Below are 26,083 nucleotides of genomic sequence, written 5' to 3' on the forward strand. Positions count from 1 at the left end.
TCAAAAAAATTTTTTTTTCCTTCCAACTGCGCCGTGCGCTCCCGTCTTCGGCTTGAGTATCGTCTACTCTTGGGGGCATTTATTCCAAACACTGTGGATCCCGGATCCCGGATCCTGGACAGACTCCTCTGTCTCCAGTAACGTCTTTATCTCGGCAGCGTCCCCATGCCTTCCATCTCAGTTTTCGACGCGTTTCCCGGGTGCCCTGGTCCGCAGCCTTCCAGGCTGTTAGCCAACTTAGTGGGGGGGACAGGATGGAGGGCACCAAATCGGCACCGAACCTGAAACCACGTCCTCTGTGCAGTTTGGACTTTGTGATGACTCCAGAATCAGAGCAAGAAGTAGTATTTTTACTGAAATATGGGGGACTCTAAGGGAACGACACCTGCTATTTTTCAAAATTCTCTCTGAGAAGTCTCTGGAGGATAATATTCTTAGGAGTGCAGAAGAATGGGAGTAATTTAACTCGGTGGAAGTTTTATTGAGTGCTTACTATATTTGGAGGGTTAAATGAGATGTCGGGATGAGTTTTCCACATGCGCTTGAACTTCTTCAGGAAACTCACAAGGATCCTAGAAATAGCCTCTTTGCAGTGATGACTGAGTTTTGACGTCGTCGACTTGATGAAGACAGGGCTGGCAGTGAAGTCTTCATGTGAGAACTCTAGAAATTGCACACTAAGAAAAAGAAACTGGTGCAAATAAAGGAAATCCGTTTCAAGAACCAAAAGAAGAAAAAAACGTTAAAAAAAATTAACTGCGGAAACAGGAAACACTCGACTGTGTAAACATTTTCGGAGACTTTCATAATCAAAACTGGGCGATTTTGAGATTTGCAAGGAGATCCACAGGCTCAAGGTATTCGCGGGAGTATTTCCCAAATCCGACTTATTAGGAGGTTCTAATATGTACTACTTTCTCTTTCTTATAAAAGACCTGTCCATCTGAAATCTGTGGTCCCAGTTTAATACAAGGTTTTATTTGGAAGGAGTCAGAATTTTTTAGAGCCATCTTAAAAATAACCACCTGTTGTGCTATTTTATACTTGAAGAAACATCCTCAAGTGAAATGATGCTATCTAACCCAAAAGCCTCATGCTGGAGCTGTCTTCTGTCGTTTCACATCAAGTGTCTTTAAAGTGTTAAATGGGATCATCTTAAATGTAATTGCATCAAGACCTTAGCTTTGGATAGAATGCAAAAAGACTGTATGAGGGAACAACCATAGTATTTCAGGATATGATGTAACCTCCATTTTATAGAAGAACTAGACTAAATCAGAATTCCCAACTATCATTCCAGGGAAAATGAGGGGGAAAAATGTATCTACCAGACCTTTAAAATATAAAGGAAACGGGGGAAAAACCCCACTTCCATCACCTCACGATTCTGAGACTAGGTCCCATGTACAGATTGTTTCTAAAATTAAGATTCTGTCCCCTCAAAAGATGACCATAAGCTACTTTTAAAAAGCCGAACATCTTCATTTCTTGTTGGCCAGTGGGAAGTAGTATTTCACATGGGTTCTTAGATTTCACAATAAAACTTGATCTAGATAGGCCTATACACAAACTCCAAATATTGGGAAAAGAGTAAGAGGAAAGGATGTAGGAAAGTCGCATTGTACCTCCAGAAATCCTAACGTTTGCACGTATGAATATGGAAACAAAGCAATATGGTTGGTAGGTTAAGTCAACCATAGGGCAGCTTCTTCCCCCCCCCCCCCCCTCCCACTCAGTGCAATTAACGGCCGGCAATTTTAAAAGCAAAAAGTACTTGGAAAGTGGTATGCATGTGTAAAGCAAGATAGATCGCTATTTACACAACAGTAACCAGCCTCATTCTCCTTTTGCATTTAAACTGAATCTGTGAAATCAATTTAGGCATTTTCTGTGGAATATTTTTTAAGTACTAACTTTGAGATATATAACCCTAGAATACTTTTCAGAAGCAAAAGCCAAATTTAAAGCCGACTTTTCAGGTACCCTGCCTTTACTGCTAAGAGTTACAAAGTTAGCAACTTTGATATTGGTTATTGTGAAGATTGAAGGTTCTTAAAGTGGTAGCTTAGCAAAAGTTTTAAAACTTAATAGTCACAACTGTGAAAGCTGGTTATGGGAGAATGCAAAACATAATTTTTCTTCTGTTTTATTAAAACACATTTTAGCTGAAATACCCAGTAACGCTTAAGAAATTTTCAAATGGAGTAGGGAAAAAAATCCTTTCAAACAAAATAAATGCATGTTTTCAAGTATGGTAAAACAGTGTTAAGTAAGCCATAAATTTAAGATCTGATTTTTAATAAGTAATTTAAAAAATAAGTCCATCATAAAAAGGTTGAATTGTAAAGTCTTTTAGTTCTTACAACTTGGTTTTGTGTAAGTCAAGTGACAGGTCCACTAGCATTTGAAGTTTTTAGTTTTTGAAAAATATTTTTTCATTCTTTATATACATGACCATCCAAAGTTAAAGTATCATTTGAAACTTCCATTAACTAAGTTTTCTTTCTTAGATAACATCATGAAAAACTTGAGAAGCCTAGAAAAATGAGTTAAATTCACCAAAATTGGCAAACATGGGTAACTTTTACTTCAAAGATTGTAGAGTAAATAAACAGATACATCTTTCAATTGGGCTTTCAAGCAATTATACAACAAAGCATGGACTTCTTAGCAACATCACTATTTAAGACAGCAATGGATTCTCTTTAGTTTTACCTGTTGTAATCCACAGTAGGTTTTCCAAAACTTCCGCACATTGTGCTTTTCATATCAAATTTTTATTAAAGTCTTAGCTATTTTCTAAATGAATATCCTTTTTTTTATTGGATTTTTCCCAATTACAAATGAAATTTAATTTTACATCTATAATTAGAAACAACACTTACAATGGTACTGTACAAATTTAGGTCAAAATAAAAATATATGTATTTTGTGGCTTCATAAAACTTCATTTACTGTATCTTTAAAGAAAGCAGAAATAACAGTAATATATGTAAAAGTAATGATTTAATGACTATAAGCAAGACAAAGCAATAGAATTGTGCTTCTTTTGCAGACTGGGAACAATGAAGTGTTTAGCTACAGTTTTCCCATACAAACATGAAACGATATTCATATAGAATAAACACCCTCACAAATAACTGATGGGTGATGAACACACACCAAGTTCGACCAAAGCAAAACACAAACTGAAAACGATTATGGTTTTTCATATTTTAAATTCAACATGTTCACTCGATTTAAAAATACCTGGAGAAGCTAAAAATAAATTGCTTTTATTTCAAGACATTAGAGAGAGGGTATATGTCATTGTTTATAACTGTAAAAGCAATTCATAAATTTGAAGTAACTGCTAAACCACATGTTAAAATAATTTTAGATAAAATGCCTTCTTCCAGCAATTTTCTGGTTTACTTAAAAATTTGTTTTAGAACTATAGTGATCAATACGCATTTTAAAAACACATTCATTCCATCAAAAGCAACGGGAAATGAAGACACCATTTCCAAAGTCCTTAGTTAAAAGTTTTTCTTTACTACAACAATTAATTTGAAAAGTAAACGTATTACTAGAGAAAAATCAGTATTATGATTTGCCAGTTGCTTCCAAATGAATTTTGATTCCCAAATGAATTGAGATTTAGAGGTCCACATTAAAAATGTTCTATGCTGATAAGGCTCAAACATAGGGTTATCTGCAAAGGTCGAACCAGTTGGGAGAATTTTAACAACCATTTCTGAATGCATGAAACACAATATTTTCTTTATAGTATTTATAAATATATCATACAATACTGTTTCCTGTTATGTCATATACCAATATGGCATTGTACAACAAGCATAATGCCATCTGATTCTTACAAAAGCGAATCATTTAAACAAGTCAGTAAAATAAACGGTAGTACCCGCTTTTAGGCATACAGATTGTAAAACTGAAGTTTACTTTCCTTTGATCGGTTTTGTGTAGCAACAGAGAAGTAAAAATCAAACAGGAATCAAAATGGCTAAATATGCAAGAAGTCATTATTCACAGTGACATGGCTACATAGAATGCAGTATTCTATGCATATTCTTTCTGTTTGTTGAATTTCAAGATAAAAAGCACTTGTTTTCTACAGGTTCACAAAACAGCATAATAACAAGAACAATCAAGGAGAATGTAATGTAGGCGTTAGTTGAGATTAACAAACTATGGCCCAATGTTTATATCCATTGCAGAGTATTTTCAAATCTGAACAATGGTTACAGAAACCATTTCACATCTTCCCTAACACACAGAAAAACATCTTGCCTGCCTTCTCAGAAACCAATTCTTCATAGGAACAATCTTTCTCTTCCATTAACGTCCATATGAGTATCACAACTAGTCCATCTTTTATAGCCAAATTTCATGTCACTACAAAAGAAAGCAAATTGGACGACAGTCACATGTATTAGCATCTCTAAAGCTGTAACGGCATGAAGATATCTATATAAATCAGGGCTTTAAAATTGTTTTTTCCTCAAGAGTCTCAGGTATCAACCAGATGAAGTTGCTGACGACCCATTTACTGACGATTTTCGAGGTCTATTGGCAAAGGAAGATTGGTGGTTACCGCTGGGGCTGCTGCTGGTTCCATTCATAGTGCTGGAGATGTGAGGGAACTGAGGATGAGGAGACTGAACGGGAGTGCTGGGGCTGGGCAGACAGGAAGAGGTTGAGGGAGCGCCTCCTGCGGGGCTGTTGGCCTTGTCACTCCCAGAGTCACTTTCCAGTTCTCCAGCATTTGTCAGTCCATCTCTCTGGTGACTCATCTTCATTCTTTTACAGGTAGGTCGAACTCTGTATTTCAAAGGAAGGGGACCATTCTACAAAGTGAGAAGGAAAAAAATTAGTCCTCTTTCAATACAGTTTACCACGATAATCATCAAGCATCAGCTATAATACTTACCCTTCTCCAAGTATAAATGTAGGCAATATCCATTAGTGTATAGTAATCCTTTAAAGGTTCCTCTTCGTACATGACATCAATCTATTGGAAAATAGTATTTCAGTTACTAAGAACCATGAAGAACAAAGATAAATTGAGATTTTCTTTTTGGTCATCTATATGCAATCCAAAAATGCTTTAAAAAGCATTCTCTTCAAACATCTGGACAAGGAAAGAATCCCTCTTGACACTTTAAATGAGGAAAAATATTTCCTGAAATTACTAAGGAATCTTTTTCATAGCATAAGAAAAAATTCATACTAAACATTTTAAGAGACAGTTCCAATAAACTGCTAATTAAAAAAAAAAAAAAAAAGGCTGCTTTTTTTGGGTTCAGAATCCAAAAAGAAAAGTCACTGAATCAAAAAATTTCACATTAAATGCACAAGAACTATAAAGTAGATACCTGGAAAGTATTAGGTATGTCCATTTTACTTCTGAGAAACTTTCTTAGGTGCATCACAGTCATTGCTGCTGGGCAACGTAAATACCTTTTATCATTCACCTAAAAATACATTTAGAAAAGTTATTTTTTAAAATTCCTAACTTTTGGGTAAGAAAAAAATTTCAATTAGAGTGCCTCAATATAACAAAATGTATGAATACCAAAACTGAAATTGACTAAATTCTCTACTATGAGTTTACTATTATAAATAGGAAATAGGCAGATTACTGATAAAATAAGAAAACTTTACATACATCAAGGCATTAAATATTATTTAAAGTACTTTTTAAGAACAGTAATCATATATAAATTCTATCTAGTTACTATCAGATATAAATCATTCTTAAACATCAAATATGATCATTTTCTCCTACTTGACAGCATCATCCAGCCTTAGTTATATTCTAAAGGGCAACATACACCTTCATAAAAATCTAGAATCCAAACAATGTTTCTTCTGTGTTTTTGTGATATGGAACATACCTCCTCCTTAGGTTTCTCCTTGTCTTTGTTTACTTTCCGATCCAATCTAAGAAACATAACTTTATTAGTGGAATAATGTATCTATGAGCAGATTAGCATAAAACACATTTCCTACAGAATTTACCTGTTCTGGTCAAAGAATTCAATGGATAAGCTTATTATCTCATCATCGGTTATAATTCTTTTATCCTCATCTGCAACTTCTCCTCTATCTTCATTAGAGCCATTGGCAGCTATAAAGACATTTTCAAATTTAATTTTAAAGGTAAATAATTAAAATATTACATATATAGGAAGATGGAAGTGGTACTTTAATTCAATTTTAATCAATTAATGAATAAGTTCTCCCTCCAAATAAATTATCTTTTCCCTCTCTAAAGAGTTTACCATCAGCTGAAGGATGAGCTGCATAAAAATCCCTTCTTCTCTTCATTTCATCTAAAGAGGGGAGGGCAAAAACAAAGAAAAGAAAAGAAAAGAAAAGAAAAGAAAAAGACAAACTTTTGTTATAGCAGGTAAAACTGATGAAATACTTTGTAAAAATTCATTTGTAAGCAAGTTACTCACTTTTGAAAAGCCCTGGAACTAATTTGTATACAATATCTTGGAGAGTTTTATCTGACCTGAAAAATAATTAGTAAATTATTAATTAATAGCAAAAACTTAAAATGCTCTTAAGTTATGATAGATTCTTTGTTTTCTTTGTGTTATAGTATTATTTTATTTGATTGTGAGTCTACATCAGCAACATAATAATTACGGGAATAAAAATTCTTTATATAGTAGTAATCTTTTAAGTCAGTAGAATACTTTTATTTTACATTCATTAAGAAATTCTTTGTATTTCACTGCAAAGAACCAGAGAAGTGTGCCTTTCAAGTTATAAAACTAGCTAATATGAAAGAATTAAGAGAAGAAAATGGAAGTACTTTAAACACACTCATTCCAGCCCGTCATAAAGTCAATAAAGCAATGCAGAAATGCAGAACTACTTCAGGTTTTAAAAAAGATGGTTTTAAAAAAAACTCTTAAAATCCACTTGAATAATACCAAATTTTGCAGTTAGTCAAATTAAAATGGGAAGAAATGAAAAGCAACCTCTACAAAACATACACATCAGGTGGGTATTCAACAGTAAGTTTTGTGTGAAAAATAAAACAGCGTAGCCTTTACTAAATTATGCCATTCCAATAACGATTAGAAACAATAATTCTAAACCTTTTCTTACCTAATATTCAGAAGTGGTCTGGTTTTGTGAACTTGGACATCACAGATAGGACAATACTTGCTGGTCTCCAAGTAACGCACAATACATGTTTTACAGACTGGAAGTAGAAAAACAAAGTTTTATAAGTTTAGAAATTAGATATTAAGCATTGAAATTAGTGTCAAAAATGGAGAACCAGTGGTAACAAAATAGTAAATGCCAAAAGGTATTTCCAATTAACTAAGCTAATTCAATTAACATCCTGAGAACACTCATCTGTTGCACACTTATACACTTAAAATATGCATTAACAAAAATTCACCAAATGCAAGAGTAGAAAATGACTCCATCACTTTTGTACCAACATTCTCAAGGATTGCGGGAATTGTTAGTAGTTTCCAAACATCAGAAAGACATGTGAAATATAAATGACACAATAAAAGAGTCTAAAACTATGTACTTACAGGAATGTAGACATTCTATTATGGTTGTGGCATCAATGAAGTACCCTCCACAAAGCACACACATTAGGTGGGGATTTAGCTCAGTGATCTTGATTCTGGTTGTTCGATGCATTTCTGCTTGATAAAATATCCTGCAAGACACAGAAATATTGGCTATCATCCACAGAAAGAGAAACGAGATTATCTCCCAACTTCTAGTAACCCAACACTCTGAAATGCTGAAGAGTTCATAAAACTCGTTTAACACTGTAGAGCTGGACTGTCCCAACGTTTTCTACAGAAGGAATTTACTAATCAGATCTGAATCAATTATACTGAAACGACAAAAAAGGATTCAACTAAAGTAACTTCTGGTCCCTCAGGTCATTCCAGGAGGGAGAAGAAAAGGTCTGGGGTGGGGGCTGGGAGCTGAGAGTATTCGGGTCTCTTTCTTCCATTTGTCCTCCTGCCTAGCAGCCCCAGGGCTGCTGCAGACGCCACACAGTCCCCGTAGATATTTACCAACCGCCAGGGCTTGTCCCAGGTCTCCAAATTTACTGTAAAACTTCCTTATGGATCTTCAATCGAAAATCCGGGAGCATGCCCTGGCTTCCCAGGGGTTCCTGTTGTTTTAGGCGGTTCCAGCAACCAGAACCTGGCACGTTTTCACGCGATACAAAGGGAAAACAAATTCTGCCCTATCTGCATCCCTGGCATTTCCGGAGCTGGGTGCCGGGGCCGCAGGAGCACCTCCAGTCGGCCTCGGGCTGGGGCCTGAGCGCGCGGACGCCCGGGGGCCGGGATGCGAGGGGCGGATCCGGCGGCGCCCCGGGCTCCGTCTCGCTCCGGATTCGGAACTCGCCTCTGTCGGGGTTTCCATAGCAACTTACACTTACACTTGGCATCCGGCCACCGCTGCAACTCCGCGCGAAGCCCGGCCGAGCCCGGAGCTCCGGCGGGCGTGCGGGGCGGCGGGGCGGCGGGGCGGCGGGGCGGCGGCGGCGGGCGCGGGGGAGGGGCCGGCGCGGCGCGGGGGCGGGGCCGGCGCGGGGGCGGGGTGGGGTGCGGGCGGGCGGCGCGGCTCGGGGGTGGGGCAGCCCCACGAGGCCCGCGGCGCTGGGGAGCAGGATCCCGGCGGGCGGCCAGCCTGGGGGGCCCGGAGCTAGCGAGCGCGAAAGGAAAATGCAAACCGCACTCCCGGCCATTTCGGACACTCTTGGGGGCCTCTTTCCAAGTCGACTCGGTGCGAAGAGCTTCTTTCAGATCTTGACTCTATCTCTCCTGTTAGCAATCACTAAGTCAAAAATTTCACGAAGGGATCTTTTGAGAATTGCCAACTGTGCACTTAGCCCGAAACCGTCAGGGCTCAAATTGCAGAGATGTTTATTGAACTGAACCTCTTTAAAGCTTTCTTCTCTAATAAGAAGTTCTCCTGCAGATTAGATGAGCGATAGAAAGTTTTGCTAAGGCTAAAAAGTAAAATCTGTTTTACAAGAAGACAAGGAGGGGGCAAAGCCGTGTGTTTTATTTGAACTATGCTGGAGGCGAGACAAACTACTTTAATCGGTACGTAGTGACAATATGTAAAGAACCATGTGAACAGCCCATTCCCAACGCTAAATCAACACCTTGTCAACCCAGAGCAACGATAGGAGACAAAAACAAATGTCATTTTCTCAACCTAACCTCCATTCACATCCCCACACGATGGAATAATATTCCCAATAGATACCATATAATATAGAAAAGTCACGGTGGGGAACTGTCAGCAAGAATACACCAGCGGACAATCAAGGGAAGTCAATTATTTCGTGTAGTACTCTTGAAAAATATATTTCTTACCCCCACTTCATTCATTTCAGAACCTAAAATAGGACCAAGCTTCTAGACCAGACTGAAGTATGAAGTACATTCTCAAAGCCGCTTTGAATAGACATCTAGGAACCTGTGAAACCTGAAGATGCATCTGAGGTTTTTAATTCTTAGGGAATTTTAATGCAGAAGAAGGAAATACCAATCAACATACCTCAATGGCTCAAACTAACCGCTTTAGAGTACTAGAGAACGGCAAAAACAAAACAAAGTCTCTTTTATGAAAGTGATCACAGTGGCAACTGGCAACTTCAACCAGAAAACTTCAAATGTGATTCTTCAGTTACCTTTGGATTACTTGTTTACAAGACTATTGTCAACATATTGTTAAAATAAATCTAAGTGGAGTTGCAGAGGAGTTGTGGGTGGAGCACTGTCTCTAAAAAGTAGCAGTATTTAAATCCACTGTGGTTGATTAAAGACAAAACGTTAATTCTTAAAGAAAACTCTCCTTGTGAAACCACAGGACCTTTCCTAGAAAGATAGCAAGGTGGTACTTATGTCTCCTTGTGAAAGCGTATCACACTAAAGCCACCGCACATGAAGTTTAGGAAGGGACTTCAGTAAGAATAGCTGCCTTTCTTACTCTACAGAAAACACCAAATACTAAAACACAGGTCAAACCTCAGTGGAAGGTAGTCTACTGGTTGGCTTTTAACATTTAAGTCACAGGTACTAGTCTTTCAAATTCATCTTAAGTCTTAATTCACACAACTCTTCAACCTCAGTTCTGAAGAATTTGGCCACAGTCCTATTACCATTTATAATGCTGGTAAACATCACTATCATATCACCTTGTTACTTACATAAAAATCAGTTATTTACCTTTTTGTACCACTTGAAAGTCCTGGCAACCTAAGGATGACTTCCAAAACGTTTGACATGCTTGATAGATTTAAGAAACAATCTCTTCTTGCACCTTACAAATGAAAGCCTTCCAGGTTCCAACATAGAAACTGCCAGGTAGGCAAGTAAAACAGCACCAAACGTACCATAGTAAAAATACTCAATAGTTAAAACTTGTCATTATAATCTACTCGGGGCTGTCAGTTTAGTTGGGAGGCCTAACACCAGTACTGTCAAAATGAAGCAAAACAGAAGAAAGTTCTTATGTTAACAATCAGCTTGACTACTGCAATCTAAGAAATGCAAATGAGCTCTGTAACCCCAATTGGGGTTCACAGCCCCAGTAGAAGTATGGGCAAAGTTTGGGTTAACTTGACTCCTAGGGAGAATTTAGCCTAGTTGGGTACCTTAATGCACATCCCAGAACTTGGTGGTAGAGTACTAATGGATTTATCAAGTACAATTAAATGCTCAATTTTCTTACAAAAGCATACATGTGTACACACACGCATACACAGTTGGGATTTACACAGCTTGGATTTAAAGATACTAGGCATATAATTACTAGGCATATAATTTGCACAGATAGGCTATTTCAAACCCCTCTGCCCTTTGGGGCAAATGAATGGGAATGAACTCAAATATTAAGAAGTTTGTAAATCTGCTCACAAGATCAATCTCTAAGGGGTTCTGCTCAATCTACTTAAAATAAAATTCAAATGTTAACATAGTCACATAAGTTAGTATATACTGTCAACAATCTGCATCCTTAACTTCCAACTCTTTTTTTTGCAGCTTGTGATGTGTTTTCAGAACTTGGGGGTTACGGTTCCTATAAAATAGACGTTAAAGTACTCATAACATTCTAGGTTACCACCAACCTACACTTGGATAAATATGCCCAGAATTTTGCCTACTTTAAAAGAAAAGGGGTTAAATGCATGCTTCTCTTTCAAATATTGGACCGTGACCACTAAGCCCACTAAATCCTTTTATTGCAATTGGGAATGATCAAAGTCTCTCTCCTTGTTTACTTCCAATCATTAACTGTAAATTTCTGGGGGAAAAGATCATGCTATATCGCTGTCAAACCCAAAAGACTGTGTAAACCCATGCAGTCAACTTTTTAGAGCTCCTTTTCCAAAGCATCTCTTCACCACATGACCCATGCTGACATTTAGCAAAACCTATAAAACGTAGTGGGCTTAAGTCATGGTTCTAAGTGCATCCCATAGTAGAGGTGGAGAGAAAAACTGCAGCCACCGAGGAGGAAAAACAGAAGAGAAAAAGAATGGGGGGGAAGAAAGGGGAAACCTCTTGCAGGAGTGACGTCCAGTCACCACCATCACTCCAAAAAAAGCTCCAAATTTGAAATGCCCACTTCCCAGTGCGCACGTCCCAAGCCATGTTTGGAGAAGTTACCTAAGACTCCCAACAAAGAACACCTTGAAAACTTTACCACTTTAAAGACAAATGCAGGAGACCTTGGAAACAACTGGGAACCGCCATCTTACAAGCCATCCAATTTCACACAAGTGTCCCTCCAACTTAAGTTAATAACATTTTTGTCTGGGCTCTTTCCAGTTTAACATCCACCTTGGCGGCATCGCTGCCCCCCACGTAACCCGTCCCTATAAAATGAGGGCGTTCTCTGGACGTTTAAACCCCTCAAAAGCCTTTTCTTCGGGAGAAGAGGGAAGCCACTTGACCCGAGCAGCTCCCGATTTCAGGAACCCGTCCCCGTTTCATCAAAATCTACCTCTCAACAAAGGGCGCCGTGGCGGGGCGAGCCGCGGAGGCTGGAAATAGAAGAGTTCTTCTCGGGGGCCATGTGCGTCGCGAGGGTGTAGAGGGGCGCTCGGGGGAGAAAGGAACTAAAACGTGGGGCCGCGCGCGGCGCGTCCGGGGCTGAGCGGGCGGCGGCTGGAGCGGCGCCGAGCCCGGCTGGCGGCGGCGGCGGCGGCGGCGGCGGCGGCGGCGGCGGCGCGGCCGCGGGCTGCGGGTCGGTCCCGGCGCCGCGGGAGTCGGCGGGCGGCGGCGGGCGCGCGCGCGGGGGCGCGGGCGGCGCGCGGGGCCGGGCGGCGCGCGGGGCCGGGCGGCGGGCGGCGGCGGCGGCGGCGGCGGCGGCGGGCGGCGGCGGGCGGCGGCGCGGGGCTCGGCGCCCACGCTGTCAGCGCCCTCCCGGCCGGCGCGGGAGAGGCGCGGGGGGGCCGCTCCCCGTCCACCCGCGGCCGGCCCGGGCCCCGAGCGGCCCCCGCCGCCCCCCAGCCCCGTCCCGGAGGCGCCTCGCCTCCTACGTACCCGGAAAAAGCAGCCGGCGAGAGGCGATCGAAGCGGGCGGAAAAGACAATGAAAGTTAAAAGTCGTTCAGCAGAAAATGAATGTGAGCCAAGCGGCCATCTTGAAGCGAGCTGCAGACGCCGCTGTCAATGGGCAACGAGCGCAGCCGAGAGGAGCCGCGGCCGCCGCGCTCGGCTCATGCTGCCTCCCGAGCCCGGCCTCCTCCTCCTCCTCCGCCTCGGCCTCCTCCTCCTCCGCCTCGGCCTCCTCCTCCTCCTCCTCCTCCTCCTCGGCCTCCAACGCCTCCTCCTCCTGGGCCTCCTCCTCCTCCTCCTCCTCCTCGGCCGCTGCCGCCTCCTCCCGCTCCGCACTCGGGGGAGGGAGCGCGCGGAGGGGGCGCGATCAGTATTATTCTGCGGGGCTGGGAGGTGTTTCTAATCCGGATCGGGGCTCCCTCGCCAACATCCCCATTGTCTCGCCCCGATCTCTGCCTTTAATACTACGATTATTATTTCATAGTTGCCGTGGGGGGGGAGGAGGGCGAGTGGGGGGCGCCGTGTGTGTGCGTGCGGAGAGGCGGGGGGAGGGGAGGAAGGATGAGGAGGGGGGAGGGGAGGGTGGAAAAAAATGCACCGCTGAAGGCAGAGTGGAAACTGACACCGGCTCCAAAATGGCTCAGAGTCCGCCCGCCCCCTCCCCCCGCCGCCCCCCCACCGGGTCACGTGCTCCCCTCATTCCTTAAGGGCGGCCTGGGAATTAGTGTCGGTGTAGTCGGGCCCGCGGCCGCCCCCTCCCCTCCGAGCAGCGCGACCCGGCCCCCTCCCCCCTCGCTCTGCGCGGCGGCGGCGGCGGCGGCGGCGGCGCTGGCGGCGCTGGCGCGGCTGCGGAGACATTTCTCCACAGCGCCACACGCGCCACCCTGCTCTCGGCGCGGGCATCGCTCCGGCCCCGCACACAGCTCAGCCCACCCCGCCCCCCGTTATTTCTTTCTTTCCGCCGCCCGCCTCCGCCCGCGGCGCACACGTCCACTGGCTCCCGCCAAGGAGAGCGCCCGGCCACCGCCCCCGCCTCGGCCCCGCCAGCCCCGCGGGCTGCGGCCCAGGCTCCGGCGCCGCGGCGCGGAACCTGCGCCCGAGTTGGGCTCGCGGAAACAACAGCGCCCGCCCCTGTTTTCCCGCGGCCGCGCCAGCCCCCTTCCCCGCCCGCTGGCCGCCGAGGCGGGGCGCGCGCGGGCAGGGCTCCCTCCGGGCAGGGGCTCCGCGCGGGGGCTGGCCGGGCCGGGCCTCGGGAGCCCCGCGGGCGAGGGTCCTGCTGCGGGCGAGCCCCCGCCCCCCCCCCCCCCCCCCCCCATCCCCCGGCGCAGGTAACGGGACCGGCCGGCGCCCGCCGCGGGGCGGCCACGTCCGCTCCCCAAGTCCCGGGGCTGGGGTCTTCAACGAGCCCCGGGGATCGCATCCTTTCCCACTGTGTTTAACTTTCATCCCAAGAGAGCAGGCGATCGTTAAAAGTTAACGCTAATCGCATGTATGTCTTCAAAGTAATAATTAACACACGAACTCAAATCCAAACAAACTCTCACCACTCTTTTTGTGGGAACAACTTATTTATTCAGAATGTAATACTGTCTACTTCCTTTTGTAAGACTTGAAAAAGACCAAAATGGGATCAATGTACAGTTTATACTAAAGACGTCTGAAATACTCAGGCAGAATTTCCCTCAACTCTTTTACAAGTGTAAAAAAATAAAGTGTCAAAACTGATGAGCGGCATAAATCCAAAAGGGAAATATTTTTTCTACTCAAGAGGAGGACATCCAGCTCTCAACAAACGGTGGTTCGGCCGACGACAAGGCGTTCCTGATCTTCCTCTAGACCCGGACGGATCGTTAACTTCCCCAAGTTACAACTGAGTTGCTCTTTCCAGACTTTTCGAAGCATCTTTAAGTTTCCCCACTAAGTCCTAAAAGATGTTTATAATGCCACGTTTTTAGGATAAAACACAAGACAGAAGTATCCAAGTTTGAGAAAGGTGCAAGAAAAAAGTCGGGGCGCTTTCTAAACGAGTTTAAAATTCTCGAGGATTTCAGTCTTTGACAAACCACTATCGATCAAAAGATTTCCTCTAAAATATTTCTTTTTCAAGTGGACTACTTGCCCTCAGATTTGAAATATGATTTCCAACCGAATCCTCTTAATAGGCAAGGTACGTCAAAACTAAACTTCTCAAGTTATCTAACAAAAATAATGCTGTATCCACACTTTCTGAAAGTTTAGTTTGATCAATGGTTACATTAAAACAACTCCACAGGAGATGCCTTTTGACAAATTCAAAATTCATCAAAATTTCAAGTAATGGTCTTCATTTTTTTTAAGTGGTAAGAAATAAATTCGTTATCATGTCCACTAATCAATGTAGTTTTGAATTTTTCTAGTCTTACACTGGCAATATAGTTTTAGAATTTATGTATACTTCCTCCTTTTTAAAAAGTCACTTAAAAATGTTTGAAAACCCTGTTTGAAAGTTTAATTCAACTTCCGAAAGCAAAGAAGATATTTTCAAAGACATGTTCTTGATTTTGCTCTGTCCTATTGGAGCAAACTAATCACAAATAGAAGGAAGTTACACTCAGTACTACAATTCAGAAATCTGTCTTAATCAGAGGGAACAGCAAATACAAAACCAATTCTTTGTAACATCTTAAGTTCAAAAGTGAAGCCTACTTTAAAATACTGCTTTTGAAGCGTTTTCCCATTAAATCCTTCACTATCTACCGGCAGATGGTTAGATAATTTTTCTTTTGAACTTTCCATGAGCATATTTCTCAATTAAACATCTATAAACAGATAGGTATATTCACAGATCCTAATACTGTACCTGTAATTGTTCCATGTTGCAACTAAAACTAATCTCTGGGTGGGATCGGGAATCAGTGTTCTAGGGAAGAGAAAAAAATGCTGTTTATGTAAATCAAGGACTTTTAAAATTTCATTTCACATTTAAATTTTAGACAAGGCTTATCTGTAAATACCTCTACATTTAAGGTCACCAAATATGCAGGTCTGTACATCTTATGAAGTTGATTGGTCTAAAACAACACAATACATAAATTCAGTTTTTAACTCTATTTTTTTTAAGTTCCCTAAATCCCCCTAGAGAACAGTTCATTAAACTTTACCTTTATCTGATATTCCAAACGCCAAGAAACATCAGTTATATGTGGAAGAGATCTGCCTATACTAAAAAATACAATGATAATTTTGTACATAATATCTACATAGAAACTTTCAGTGTTTATTTCTACCAAGAATGGTGTCTACCTCCTCCCCCCCACCGCCACATACATACACAATTTCAATTTACTCTGAATTTAAAACATTGTTAAACTTTATTTTCAAGTTCTGAAGAATAAAAGAGCATTTTAAAAATCATCTCAATAAACTTTATCTTTAAAAACATTAGCTTAACTTCAATCGTTTCACTTGCCCTTTGGCCCCTTTTCTTTTGGTCAAGATCCCTGTCTTTTTGCCCTGTTTTGTTTCACACCAGCACTCTCCATTCATACCTGCAAGTGAAAAGTGGCTCAGCTTGACACCTTAGACAGTACCTACCTTCCCAGTAGGATTTCTAGGGTATTCTTATTATTCTGGAGGGGGAGGGGGGGGGAGAAAGAAAGAAAACACATCTTTGCAAAGAGAAGAAAAATAGTAATTGTTAATTTAAAAAACTTTAAATAAGTAACCTGATATTCCGTGCAAAACAGTTCTATTCGCTCTCTATCAAATTTACAGTCTTCTAGATAAGTGCTAAAGGAGGGGGGAAAAAAGTCAAAGTTTAGTGTCCATTTTAAAAACTGAAATTGGAATCTTAAAGGTAGTATTTGAAAACAAATGGATATTTAAATAAATCCTGTACCTTAGAGTTGATTTGTCAGCTCTTTGCTTTCCCGCCTCTAGTATGTAGGTTGCAGCTGCTGTGTGACAATGTTTTAAAACCACAGGATCGATATGTTTCAAGTCTGGGTGATCTAAAATAAATTAATTGCTAGTGATGCCTGTGACAGGAAATTCCTTATAGTCATGTTTCTAAATTGAGTATTTTGATTTGGGCAAAAATCCCCTTAAACAAGAACACAAAAAAGAACTCAACTATAAGGACTGGCAATTATAAGTAAATGAGATGAACAACAAGGTCAATGGAAAACAATAAAGAGCATACATCAGTAATTCTGCTGTTACCAGTCTCAATTACCTTCTTTTATTTTGCCTTAATTTGTTTTTTTTTTTTTTTAAACATTGTAGCCCCAAAGAAAAAAAGAAACCACACAGTTGGTCCTTACAATGCTGGATGCAGTAAATTCAGAGGAAAAATAAGATAAATATTTTACATGGTGTAAATTTAAGAATGAATAAACTTTCCCTCTAAAGATCGATTACTTTTAGAATAACTGGCTCCAAAGACATGAATATATGAAGGGCGGGGCACGAGTTCAGAATATGTAATACAATTTTCAAAATATTTTCAGATTTTGACAGCTATCCTTTTTTTGAGATTAACCCAGGTGGTGGTTACTATTTTCGTTTGAAGAACTTCCACTTTCATACTTTTTTGTAAGGTGTTATAGATCATGAAACTACAGAAAAAACAAAATTTGAATTGTTGGGATATTTATATTTAAGAAAATGATCTAAAAGCGATCTGTCTTAAAGTATGCCTTCAATCCATACTGACACACGGCACTCCGCAATCACTGACCGGACCATTTAAAAGAGACTTGCCTCCTGGTAACTGATGCGGAACAAAACATTCTGCACCATATTTTAAGGTTCTAGGCGTGGAACCTGTGCAAAACATATCTAACCAGAGTGTTGGAGTGATCACAGGAACTGGAGGTATTTTCGAAGTTGGGAAATGTCAACACTTGGTGACCTGGTAATTGCTTTGGAAACAGACTCTTGCAAACCTTTGCCAGCCTCGCACTGAACGCTTGAATTGCAGGGAGCTACCCTGACGGAGTCCAAGTGTCAACCAGCCTCTGCCTCCGACCAGGCTGAAAACCTTGGATGTTTAGGCCACAAACAAGACTTTAACACGGGCTTTACAAAGGAACAAAGAGACTGGGAGGAGAAATCGGAGCAGAAACAAGTGGCAGGCTATGTGCAGGTGCCAACCGGGGCCAGAACAATGGTCAGGGGCCGCTCCGGGCTCACAGCCCCACACTCCGTCCGGAGCGAAGGGCAAAGCCGGGAGACTTCCTCTTCCCGGGGTTTTCCCCTCTCGCTCGGTCTCGCTCCTCTTCTCGGAGCGCCCCTCCACCCAGGCCGATCTAGCTCAGAGCCGAGCGGCTTACCTAACACGGCCTCGTCCGCCTGGGCGTCCAGCAGGCTCTGGAAAGCCGCCCGGAGGAGAAGCGTGAAGGCGTTGGAGTCGAAGGAGCCAGGATCGGCCAGCATCTGGAAGCCTTTCTGCACATACTCCGAGAGCTCCATTGTGAGCGCGCCGTGACCTTCGACACGCGCACCACGTGACACGCGCCGCGCGCTCAGCTGATGCGGCCGCGCGCGCACGCGGCTCGGGGCGGCGGCGCGGGCTGCGGGCCTCCCAGCCCGGGGCCTCCCCGCCGGCCTCCCGGCTCGCGCCTCGGCCAGCGCGCCCAGCCGCCCGCCGTCCACCGCCCGCCGCCCCCGAGCTCCCCGGCGCCGCGGCTTCCGTCCAGCCCTTCCTGCGGCGCCCCAGCGAGAGGCGCGGCCCCGGGGGCTTTGTGGACGCGCTCGGCGCTTTCTCCTCCACCCGGGGCTCACCTAGGTCTGTCACCGGCTCCTGCGCGGCTCCGCCGCCGCGTTCCTTGAAAGACCCCCGGGCGGGGGCGGGGGCGGGGGCGGGGAGGAAGGGGTCTGGGTCCCGGCCCCACGTCCCCCGAAAACTACGCCTTCCTAGTTCCTCAGCGCGAAAGCCTTCGGGAAGCTCCCATTCTGAGGCAACTGGTTGTGTTTGGTTTGGTTTGGGGTTGTTTATTGTTTTGTTTTTTGTTTTTTTGTGGGTTTTTTTTGGTTTTTTTTTTTGGTTTGTGTGTGTGTGTGTGTGTGTTTGTTTTTGTTTTACGCCACAGCTTAACCTCCCAGCATTGCTCTTTTGTGAGTGAGGCTGTAGGCATCTAACAAGCCTTGTTTATTTCTCCTTTTTCATTGTCATTGCTGGGATATGGCAGTTGATTCCTGCACGGATGTGCGTGTGCACAGACGTGCGTGTGTTCTTGCTGTACCTAAACAATTGAGGAATTAATACATTATCCACATACATGTTTGACAGTTATTAAAATCTCATGCCGCTGCAAATAAATATCATCCAAAAGCAAACTGACTCGAATTCTGTGCTGCTGTACTCATGACATCTCTATGGTTTTAATTAAACAATCTTCATATGTTTGTATCAGGCAGTTATCTCAGTAAGATACAGTTAGGAGTGTCAAGGTCTTTACTAGAAGTGATTACTGTCTCGGATATCCGTAACTTTAAAGACTCACATTGTATAAAGTTTTAAAATTCTCCTTTATATGTCTATGAAGTTGGACAACTAGAGTGAATTCTTGGGGGGGGGGGGGGGGAACGAGACACAAAGGAGATGATGCAATTTTGATCCAAAGAGTTTAAAAAGAAAAGTTCAAAAGCAAGTTCTTTAAGCGTGGAGGGGAGGGATAAGGAACAAGAAAGGTGTTTTAGTCTTCAGGAGCGATTATTTATTTGAAGCAGGTTCAACGTGAAACACTTCTGTGGGAATAATTTAGGTGCTTATTTGGGGAAAAATTGTTTCTAATGAAAACAGTCAAGATTTAACCTTGCAGCAATACATAGGAGCACCTGATTTCACAACAGGACACAAATGGAATAATTTAGCATCAGTAACAGATTGAGTAACTACTGAATTTTCCTTTGAAGGCTTTGAAAGGCATGTGAACTAGCTCTTCACTTCGGTGAGCATATAGGAGCAGTGAAGGATTTAAGAGTCTCCCTAGAGTCTTTATGAAACAAACACCTATTAATCATGTTCATCTTTTCTTCCCATCTCTCATCTTCTTTCCAAACTCCTTGTTTCTCTTCAGTAGTAAAATGTCAGTTGAAAAATTTCCAGATACCCTATTTACATAGGGGACATTTTACAGGGCAGAGGTGTGTTAATTTTAACACCCAAGACCATTTATTACATATAGTTTATGACCTTGCATAACATTGATTGTTAATACTCTAATAGAAATTGAGTTGATAATTGTAATCATACTTAATGTAGTGTCAAAAAAGAAAGCATTAATGCTTGAGCATATTTTTTGAATTGTTATTTTAGAAGAGGAAAGTACATACCATAAATGGTTGTAAATTGAGGTTATAAAAGTTAAGAAATTCACAGGGATTATTTTCAAAATAGCTGTCATGTTACTGTCTTATACACATGAAATTACATTCTCTTACAAAGCACTTATTTATCCTCTTTTGCCTAAATTTCCTTATGTGTTAGGCCCAAGTGGTGAGTACATTTACAGCTCTACAAAAATTTTAATTATGTTTTTTGATACTAGAAAAGCTGAATTTTTCTACCATAGGTATTTTATTTCAACTGCCTTTGAAGGAAGCACAAGATTGTTTGTTTAAATGTAGATAGAGCATATATTCTTGGCAAGTAAGTCATTGAAGTTCATTGAAGTATGATCATTAAAAAGCATGATTGCACAGATGTAGACTATTGTTTGCAGCAAAAATCGATGCATTTTATATTGTTAGAAAAACTGTATATGAACACATTCTGAAAGTGTAAAAAAATATTTTAAAAGTTTTGCTCTGACTACTACAAAGAGCATTGAAGATTTCACTAGACTTTAAAAAAATACTGCAGGCTCAAAGCCAGCAGACTAAATTTGGCCTCTAAAAAACAGACTTTTAAAATAATACCTATGTGCAGCTGAAAATAACAAAATACTTGTATATTTTCATTTTTTAATGTTTTTTCCTTCTAAATTGAAATGTTACGGTAGACAGTGCTGGTATTTGTTTTTCTTTTTGAGAATCTAGAAATCACTCAAATAATTAGAAAGTATCGTTTAAACAATGTTTTACAATGTTTTAAGATACATTGTATACTTTGAGCTGTTGGTTGATTTTTTTTTTTTTTTAAGAAACCAATTTAATATTGGCCTCTGCACTGGGAGCACAATTAAAATGTGCTGGGGGCACTTACAGCAACTTCTCCCAAAGGCCTCATTGGTACATTCGTTAGTTTCATGAAATAAAGTATTTTCTAGCATTCTTTTTTTTTATTTTATCTTTTAGACCATGTAAGAACAGTTGCTTTCGTGCAAAGAAAGTTGAAAGGAAATATTTCTTTAGAATGAAGAGTTTATTGAACATCCATGGGGGTGGGGAAGGGAAGCCAATATGCCTAAGTGCTGATAAGACATCTAGAAGTGTTAACTGGCATACATACTATGTGTTCTAGTGGTGTTCTTTTTTATCCTTGCCCATGGAATATTTGTTCATTTTTTAGAGAGAAGAAAGTTAAAAAAAAAAACACTTAAAAATTACCTATACATGAGAAACTGTCTTCTCTCTGCCCCCTAATAATCATTCTGTGATGGCTAGTGATCATAAAGTCTTGAGATACATATTAATGAAAATAGAATTTGTTATTCTAAAGGTATTTTAAGCTGACAGGAATATTTAACTGAGTTATACATGGCATCTGAGTATAGGTCAAAATCCTTTCAGTGAAGTTTATAAAATCTATATGCATTCTTTTATTAAATATCTTAACTTGGTGTAAGGCAAAGATTAGGACTTGGAATTTGAATGGTCAAGTTTTCGTACATTCATGATCACAGAGTTCAGTGATTTCAAATTGAGTCTTATGTCACATACATTGTCAAAAAACCACATTGAGAGTTCAGAGGGAACAACAAAACTTTTATTTTCAAATTAAACATTTAACTCAATCCCTAATAGTTTATAAATTGTCATTGCTACAATAATTAACAAAGACAAATATAACCTTTTCTCCTTCCTCACATCATATAGCCTATCTTATATGTGTGGACTTTTAAATAAAACTCAAATTAATTTAAATGGAATTAGTGCCTTAGTATGTGAGAGAAAGTGAAATGCCAGTCACATTAAAGAAACTGGAACCACAGGAATGAAAATCAATCATACAGTGTTCATGCTTATAGTTTTGTATGAATGTATTGGATTTTCCCCAAAAAGCTTTTATTCAAAACATTTAGATTAAATAGTACAATTTCCATGTAAGCAATATTTTCATCAGTACCATTTAAAAATATTTATTTTTCAGATAGTTGTATCAGGGAAATATCAAATATAAACCTTCAAAATCTGATAAGCAAACTTAAATATTTTAAACCTAAATTTTAACAGGTTAAATTGTTACACAGTAAGAAAGCTTCTTAAAAAGATAAATCTCAAAGCATTTCTCGAAGTTAGGAAACTATAATTTTGTTAAACTTTGCAAATAGGAAATTCTACAGTCAAGATATTGTCAAAAAAGGAGAATTTTCTTGAATTTCTGAAAATTTGGGAATTATCAAGATGGTCCTGCCATGATTTTGTTAGTTACTTGAGTCAGAAGAAGATAACTCTATGACATTAAAGGAATGTACATAAGAATCAAATGACAATTTTTAATATAAAATCTTTCTATCTAACCAGTTTATAATTTGGAAAAAAAAATTTATGCTTACTAGAAAAGCCATGTCTTCTTCTTAGGAGATTTGAACCCTTATTCTGAAGCAAAGCAACTAATGTCACATGGAAATATCTGAGCTGAACTGACTAAAATTGTAGTGTTCAGTTAGGAAGAAATGAAGAATTGATTATTTAAAAGAAAATAAACAAAAGAAAAAAGAAAAAATAAAATAAATACAATTTGGTAAGGGATGAAGGCAAATTTTAATTTAAAGATGAGTAAATTAGAAATAAAGAAAGCAATCATACTCAACATTGCATTTAAAGGACAGATTGAATTATGTGTCTTAGAATTCTCTACATAGACAAATGAAAACTAACAGTTTACCTTTAAATTCAGTAAATGATTTAAGTGGTTACAATTTGCTTATCTTTTGTATGGATTAAGAAAAGCAAATTTGCTTCTTAAATCACACAATTTGTGTCTACTTCACCAGTGAAAGTGATATAAAAATTAGGAGCTGGTCAATGATCCAATAAATTCTGTCAAACAGAAAACTTAGATAATAAACATAGTTTGCCTATCAACAGCGGTTTTTTTCTCTATTTAAATTATAAAGATCAAAAAAAAGTAAATTATAAAGATCACTACTTCAATTTCCTACTTCATTAACTGGTTTCAGCCAGAATGACCCATGGCTTAGCTATAAGAAAATAAACGTGAAAGATGGACATGTTGAAATAAGTTTATTTTGATGAATATATCTAATTAATTATTTCATTTGTGTATAGACTATTCTATAAATTTTAGAGAGAGGTTGAATATTTTTAGAGAGAGGTTGTATATTTTCAAAAAGAAAGAAGGAAAAGGAAGGAAAGAGGAAGGGAAGAAGGGAGGAAGGAAGGAAAGAAGGAAGGAAGGAAGGAAGGAAGGAAGGAAGGAAGGAAGGAAGGAAGGAAGGAAGGAAGGAAGGAAGGAAGGAAGAAAACTTTCCCTTCATGAGAAATATTATGGAAAGCTTATTTATTGTTTATTTTCTCTGACAGTCTATTACAGTGAGATTGTCTTAGCTACGCTGAATTCAACTGAGCCTCACAGTAATGCTTGGAATGGACTGGAAGGTCATCTATTATGTCCAGAACTTAATCAGTTTCAAGATGTCCTACATTTAGACAACAACAACAGAAAGTATCTAACAAATTCCTTTTCTTTTTGATTCTGGTTTGGGGAATCTATTCTAATAGTATTTTCTTATACTGCAGAAATTGATGTTTGAGCCAGTTCCACAAATTCCGGGAAAAAAAAAAAAAAAAGGAATGAATGGGCCTGCTCTATGGAATATTACTGTTTAAAGCCAATATTTCTTAAAACTTGGTATTTGTGACCATGCTTTTTACATAGTAAATTTTGAAATTTAAGTAATATACCAATATTCATATTTATTTTGTGAAAAGGAGCATAATTTAAAAAAGAAAATGACCATCACTAGACTATCACTTATCAAACAAATCATTTCAGAACCAAAGTTATGTATATAAGGATGCACAATCTGAATTAAATACATTACAAACACTAAAAAATACACAATGTGCTTTTAAGTCATTTAACTTTAAAATTTAAATCAGAATTAATATTTTTAAAGAGCTTATCTGGCAAAGAAAGGCCTAAGTTAAAGTATTTTTCTTGTATGGTTTTTTGAAGGTGGTGCTTGAACTCACGACCCTGAGATCTAAACCTGAGCTGAGATCAATAATCAGATGCTCAACTGACAGAGCCACCCAGGTGCCCCATAAGTGTCTTATATATATATATATGAGAGAGAGGCAGAGACACAGGCAAAGGGAGAAGCAGGCTCCCCCAAGGAGCCCAATGTAGGGCTTGATCTCGTTTCCTGGGATCAGGACCTGACCTGAAGGCAGATGCTTAAACGCGGAGCCACTCAGGTGTCCCCCATAAGTGTCTTAATATTTTGAAATATATATGATATTTTAAATAGTACTGGTTAAGAATTTAACATTTTAACTACAGTTGTTTTGGATAAGTTATTTTCAAGAGAATACATATTCTATCTCCCTTGCCAAAGTAAAACATAGCCTTGAAAACATCTTACCACAACATTCAGGCTAGAAATACTTTAAAGAAAACCTTAGTAGTATAATTGGGTTCAACACTCACTTTTATTTTTTTGCATAGATAGACATATTCAGAAAATACTTTAAATAGTTTATGCATAACTGACTTTTATACCATGGTAAATGCTCAGAAAGTAATTTTATAGAAAGTAATTTTACAGATGACTATGAAAACAAGCACCTATAAAATAGATTAAATCTTTCTGTCCCCCCTCCATAGAGAATTTTCTCTCCTCAAGCTTTTAATTGTTTTTATTAAGGTTAAAACATAAATATAGTTGCTCTAACTCTTTCAAGTATTATTTTCAAAATCACATTTCTTTATGCAAGCATTTTATCTGTATTTTGTGAAAAGGGATTGCAAAATAAGACTTATAAAATCATTTTAATGTCATAAAATACCAAGAAAATAATGACTAACAACAGAGTGAAAGGGAGAATTATATTAATATAGTCAATTTAGTCCATGTGATTAGAAACTTGGACCTGGGTTACTGGTATCGGGGTAATTATTCAATTTTCTTTTTATTTTGTGCTAAAGGAAACAGGCCTGGATCATTTGGAGCAATAGTATTCTAAATCAAAATTAATCAGATAATTGGCAATGTTTATGTGACTTGTAGTGCTCTGTAAATTATGGACTAAGAAATAAGGAGAAATTTGGGAAAGAATAATGATGTATATGGAACTACATGGGCAAATGAGGCCTATGAAAACTACATTTTCATATACTTTTCTTAAAATTTGAAGGTAAGGGAAAATTTAAAATGCGATCCACTACAATAAACAGGTGAGTAGAGGTTTAAGATAACTTGTTTTTTTGTTTTGTTGTCTTAATTCACAAATTAAGACATTTGTGAGTTAAAATGAAGAACTGTTTCATAAGACTAATAGTATCAATAAAGAGATACATATTTTTTTAAAGAGATTTTATTCATCCATTCATGAAAGACACAGAGAGAGAGAGAGAGGCAGAGACACAGGCAGAGGGAGAAACAGGTTCCATGCAGAGAGCCTGACATGGGACTCGATCCCGGATCTCCAGGATCATGCCACAGGCCGAAGGCAGGCACTAAACCACTGAGCCACCCGGGCTGCCCAAGATACATCTTTTGTTTCAGAAATTGTTATAGACAGTATGTGTTATTTACAAAAAAACTCCTGCCAACAGCATATACTGGAAATATTGATTTTACATTTGCCAATCATAATAGAAAGAAAATAATATTTTACATATATTGTAGTTTTAAAGTTTGCCTTAAATTATTTTTGTAACAAAGTGGACATAAATGAAAATCTAAATTTCAGACATTTGTGAGATATTTTAACCGATGAGTTTTTAGATAATACTAAAAGCATTTTCAAACTAATACTTCTAAGTTAATTTTAATTTTATTTTGCTTTTATTCTGTTTCTAAAAGTTGCTATGATCAATATTTGTCTATTTGTAGAAACTATGACATTCCATGTCACTAATGTTCAAGTTGAGTCATAATCATAGTCTGTTATATTAAAATCAAGAGCGACTATAGGAAAGTAGTCATTTTGCAAACAAACATCCTGTCCAGTAGTGGCGGGTGGTGGGGGGAGCATATGTCATAAAGTAACAAACTTAAACCTTTAGTTCAGCCTTAACTATCCTTCCATTGACACAAATGGCATAAACACTCTGTATTTGTCTTAAGCTTTTTCTTTTTAGCTTATTTTTGTTTTATTAAAGTTTTT

General features: G+C 39.8%; 2 protein-coding genes across 2 annotated transcripts; both read right to left on the bottom strand.

The window, feature by feature from the left end:
* Positions 1 to 2,564: 2,564 nt before the first annotated feature.
* BMI1 (BMI1 proto-oncogene, polycomb ring finger) lies at positions 2,565 to 12,795 on the bottom strand. Its single transcript, NM_001287063.1, is given in 10 exon segments — positions 2,565 to 4,847; positions 4,931 to 5,011; positions 5,376 to 5,474; positions 5,898 to 5,943; positions 6,022 to 6,130; positions 6,285 to 6,335; positions 6,465 to 6,520; positions 7,126 to 7,222; positions 7,569 to 7,699; positions 12,567 to 12,795. Coding segments are annotated over 9 exon segments (981 nt in total). The 5' UTR covers positions 7,681 to 7,699; positions 12,567 to 12,795; the 3' UTR covers positions 2,565 to 4,517.
* Positions 12,796 to 14,175: 1,380 nt separating this feature from the next.
* Positions 14,176 to 18,053, bottom strand: COMMD3 (COMM domain containing 3). The gene is made up of 8 exons (NM_001252346.1): positions 17,893 to 18,053; positions 16,458 to 16,569; positions 16,285 to 16,348; positions 16,154 to 16,188; positions 15,721 to 15,781; positions 15,574 to 15,630; positions 15,420 to 15,479; positions 14,176 to 14,504 (listed from the first exon to the last, which is right to left on the bottom strand). The coding sequence occupies exons 1-8, from the start codon at positions 18,029 to 18,031 to the stop codon at positions 14,445 to 14,447; spliced, it is 588 nt and encodes a 195-aa protein (NP_001239275.1). The 5' UTR covers positions 18,032 to 18,053; the 3' UTR covers positions 14,176 to 14,444.
* Positions 18,054 to 26,083: the final 8,030 nt, after the last annotated feature.

This window comes from Canis lupus, chromosome 2, assembly GCF_011100685.1.
Source record: "Canis lupus familiaris isolate Mischka breed German Shepherd chromosome 2, alternate assembly UU_Cfam_GSD_1.0, whole genome shotgun sequence".
In the NCBI taxonomy this organism is placed as follows: domain Eukaryota; kingdom Metazoa; phylum Chordata; class Mammalia; order Carnivora; family Canidae; genus Canis; species Canis lupus.

Bases quoted from the DNA above. Each gene is read 5' to 3' on its own strand.
- COMMD3 (NM_001252346.1), bottom strand. From the start codon at position 18,031: ATGGAGCTCTCGGAGTATGTGCAGAAAGGCTTCCAGATGCTGGCCGAT. The intron at 16,570-17,892 runs GTAAGCCGCTCG...AATTTATTTTAG, and splicing joins GGCGGACGAGGCCGTGTTAG to ATCACCCAGACTTGAAACAT. The intron at 16,189-16,284 runs GTTACTTATTTA...CTCCCCCTCCAG, and splicing joins TGTTTTGCACGGAATATCAG to AATAATAAGAATACCCTAGA.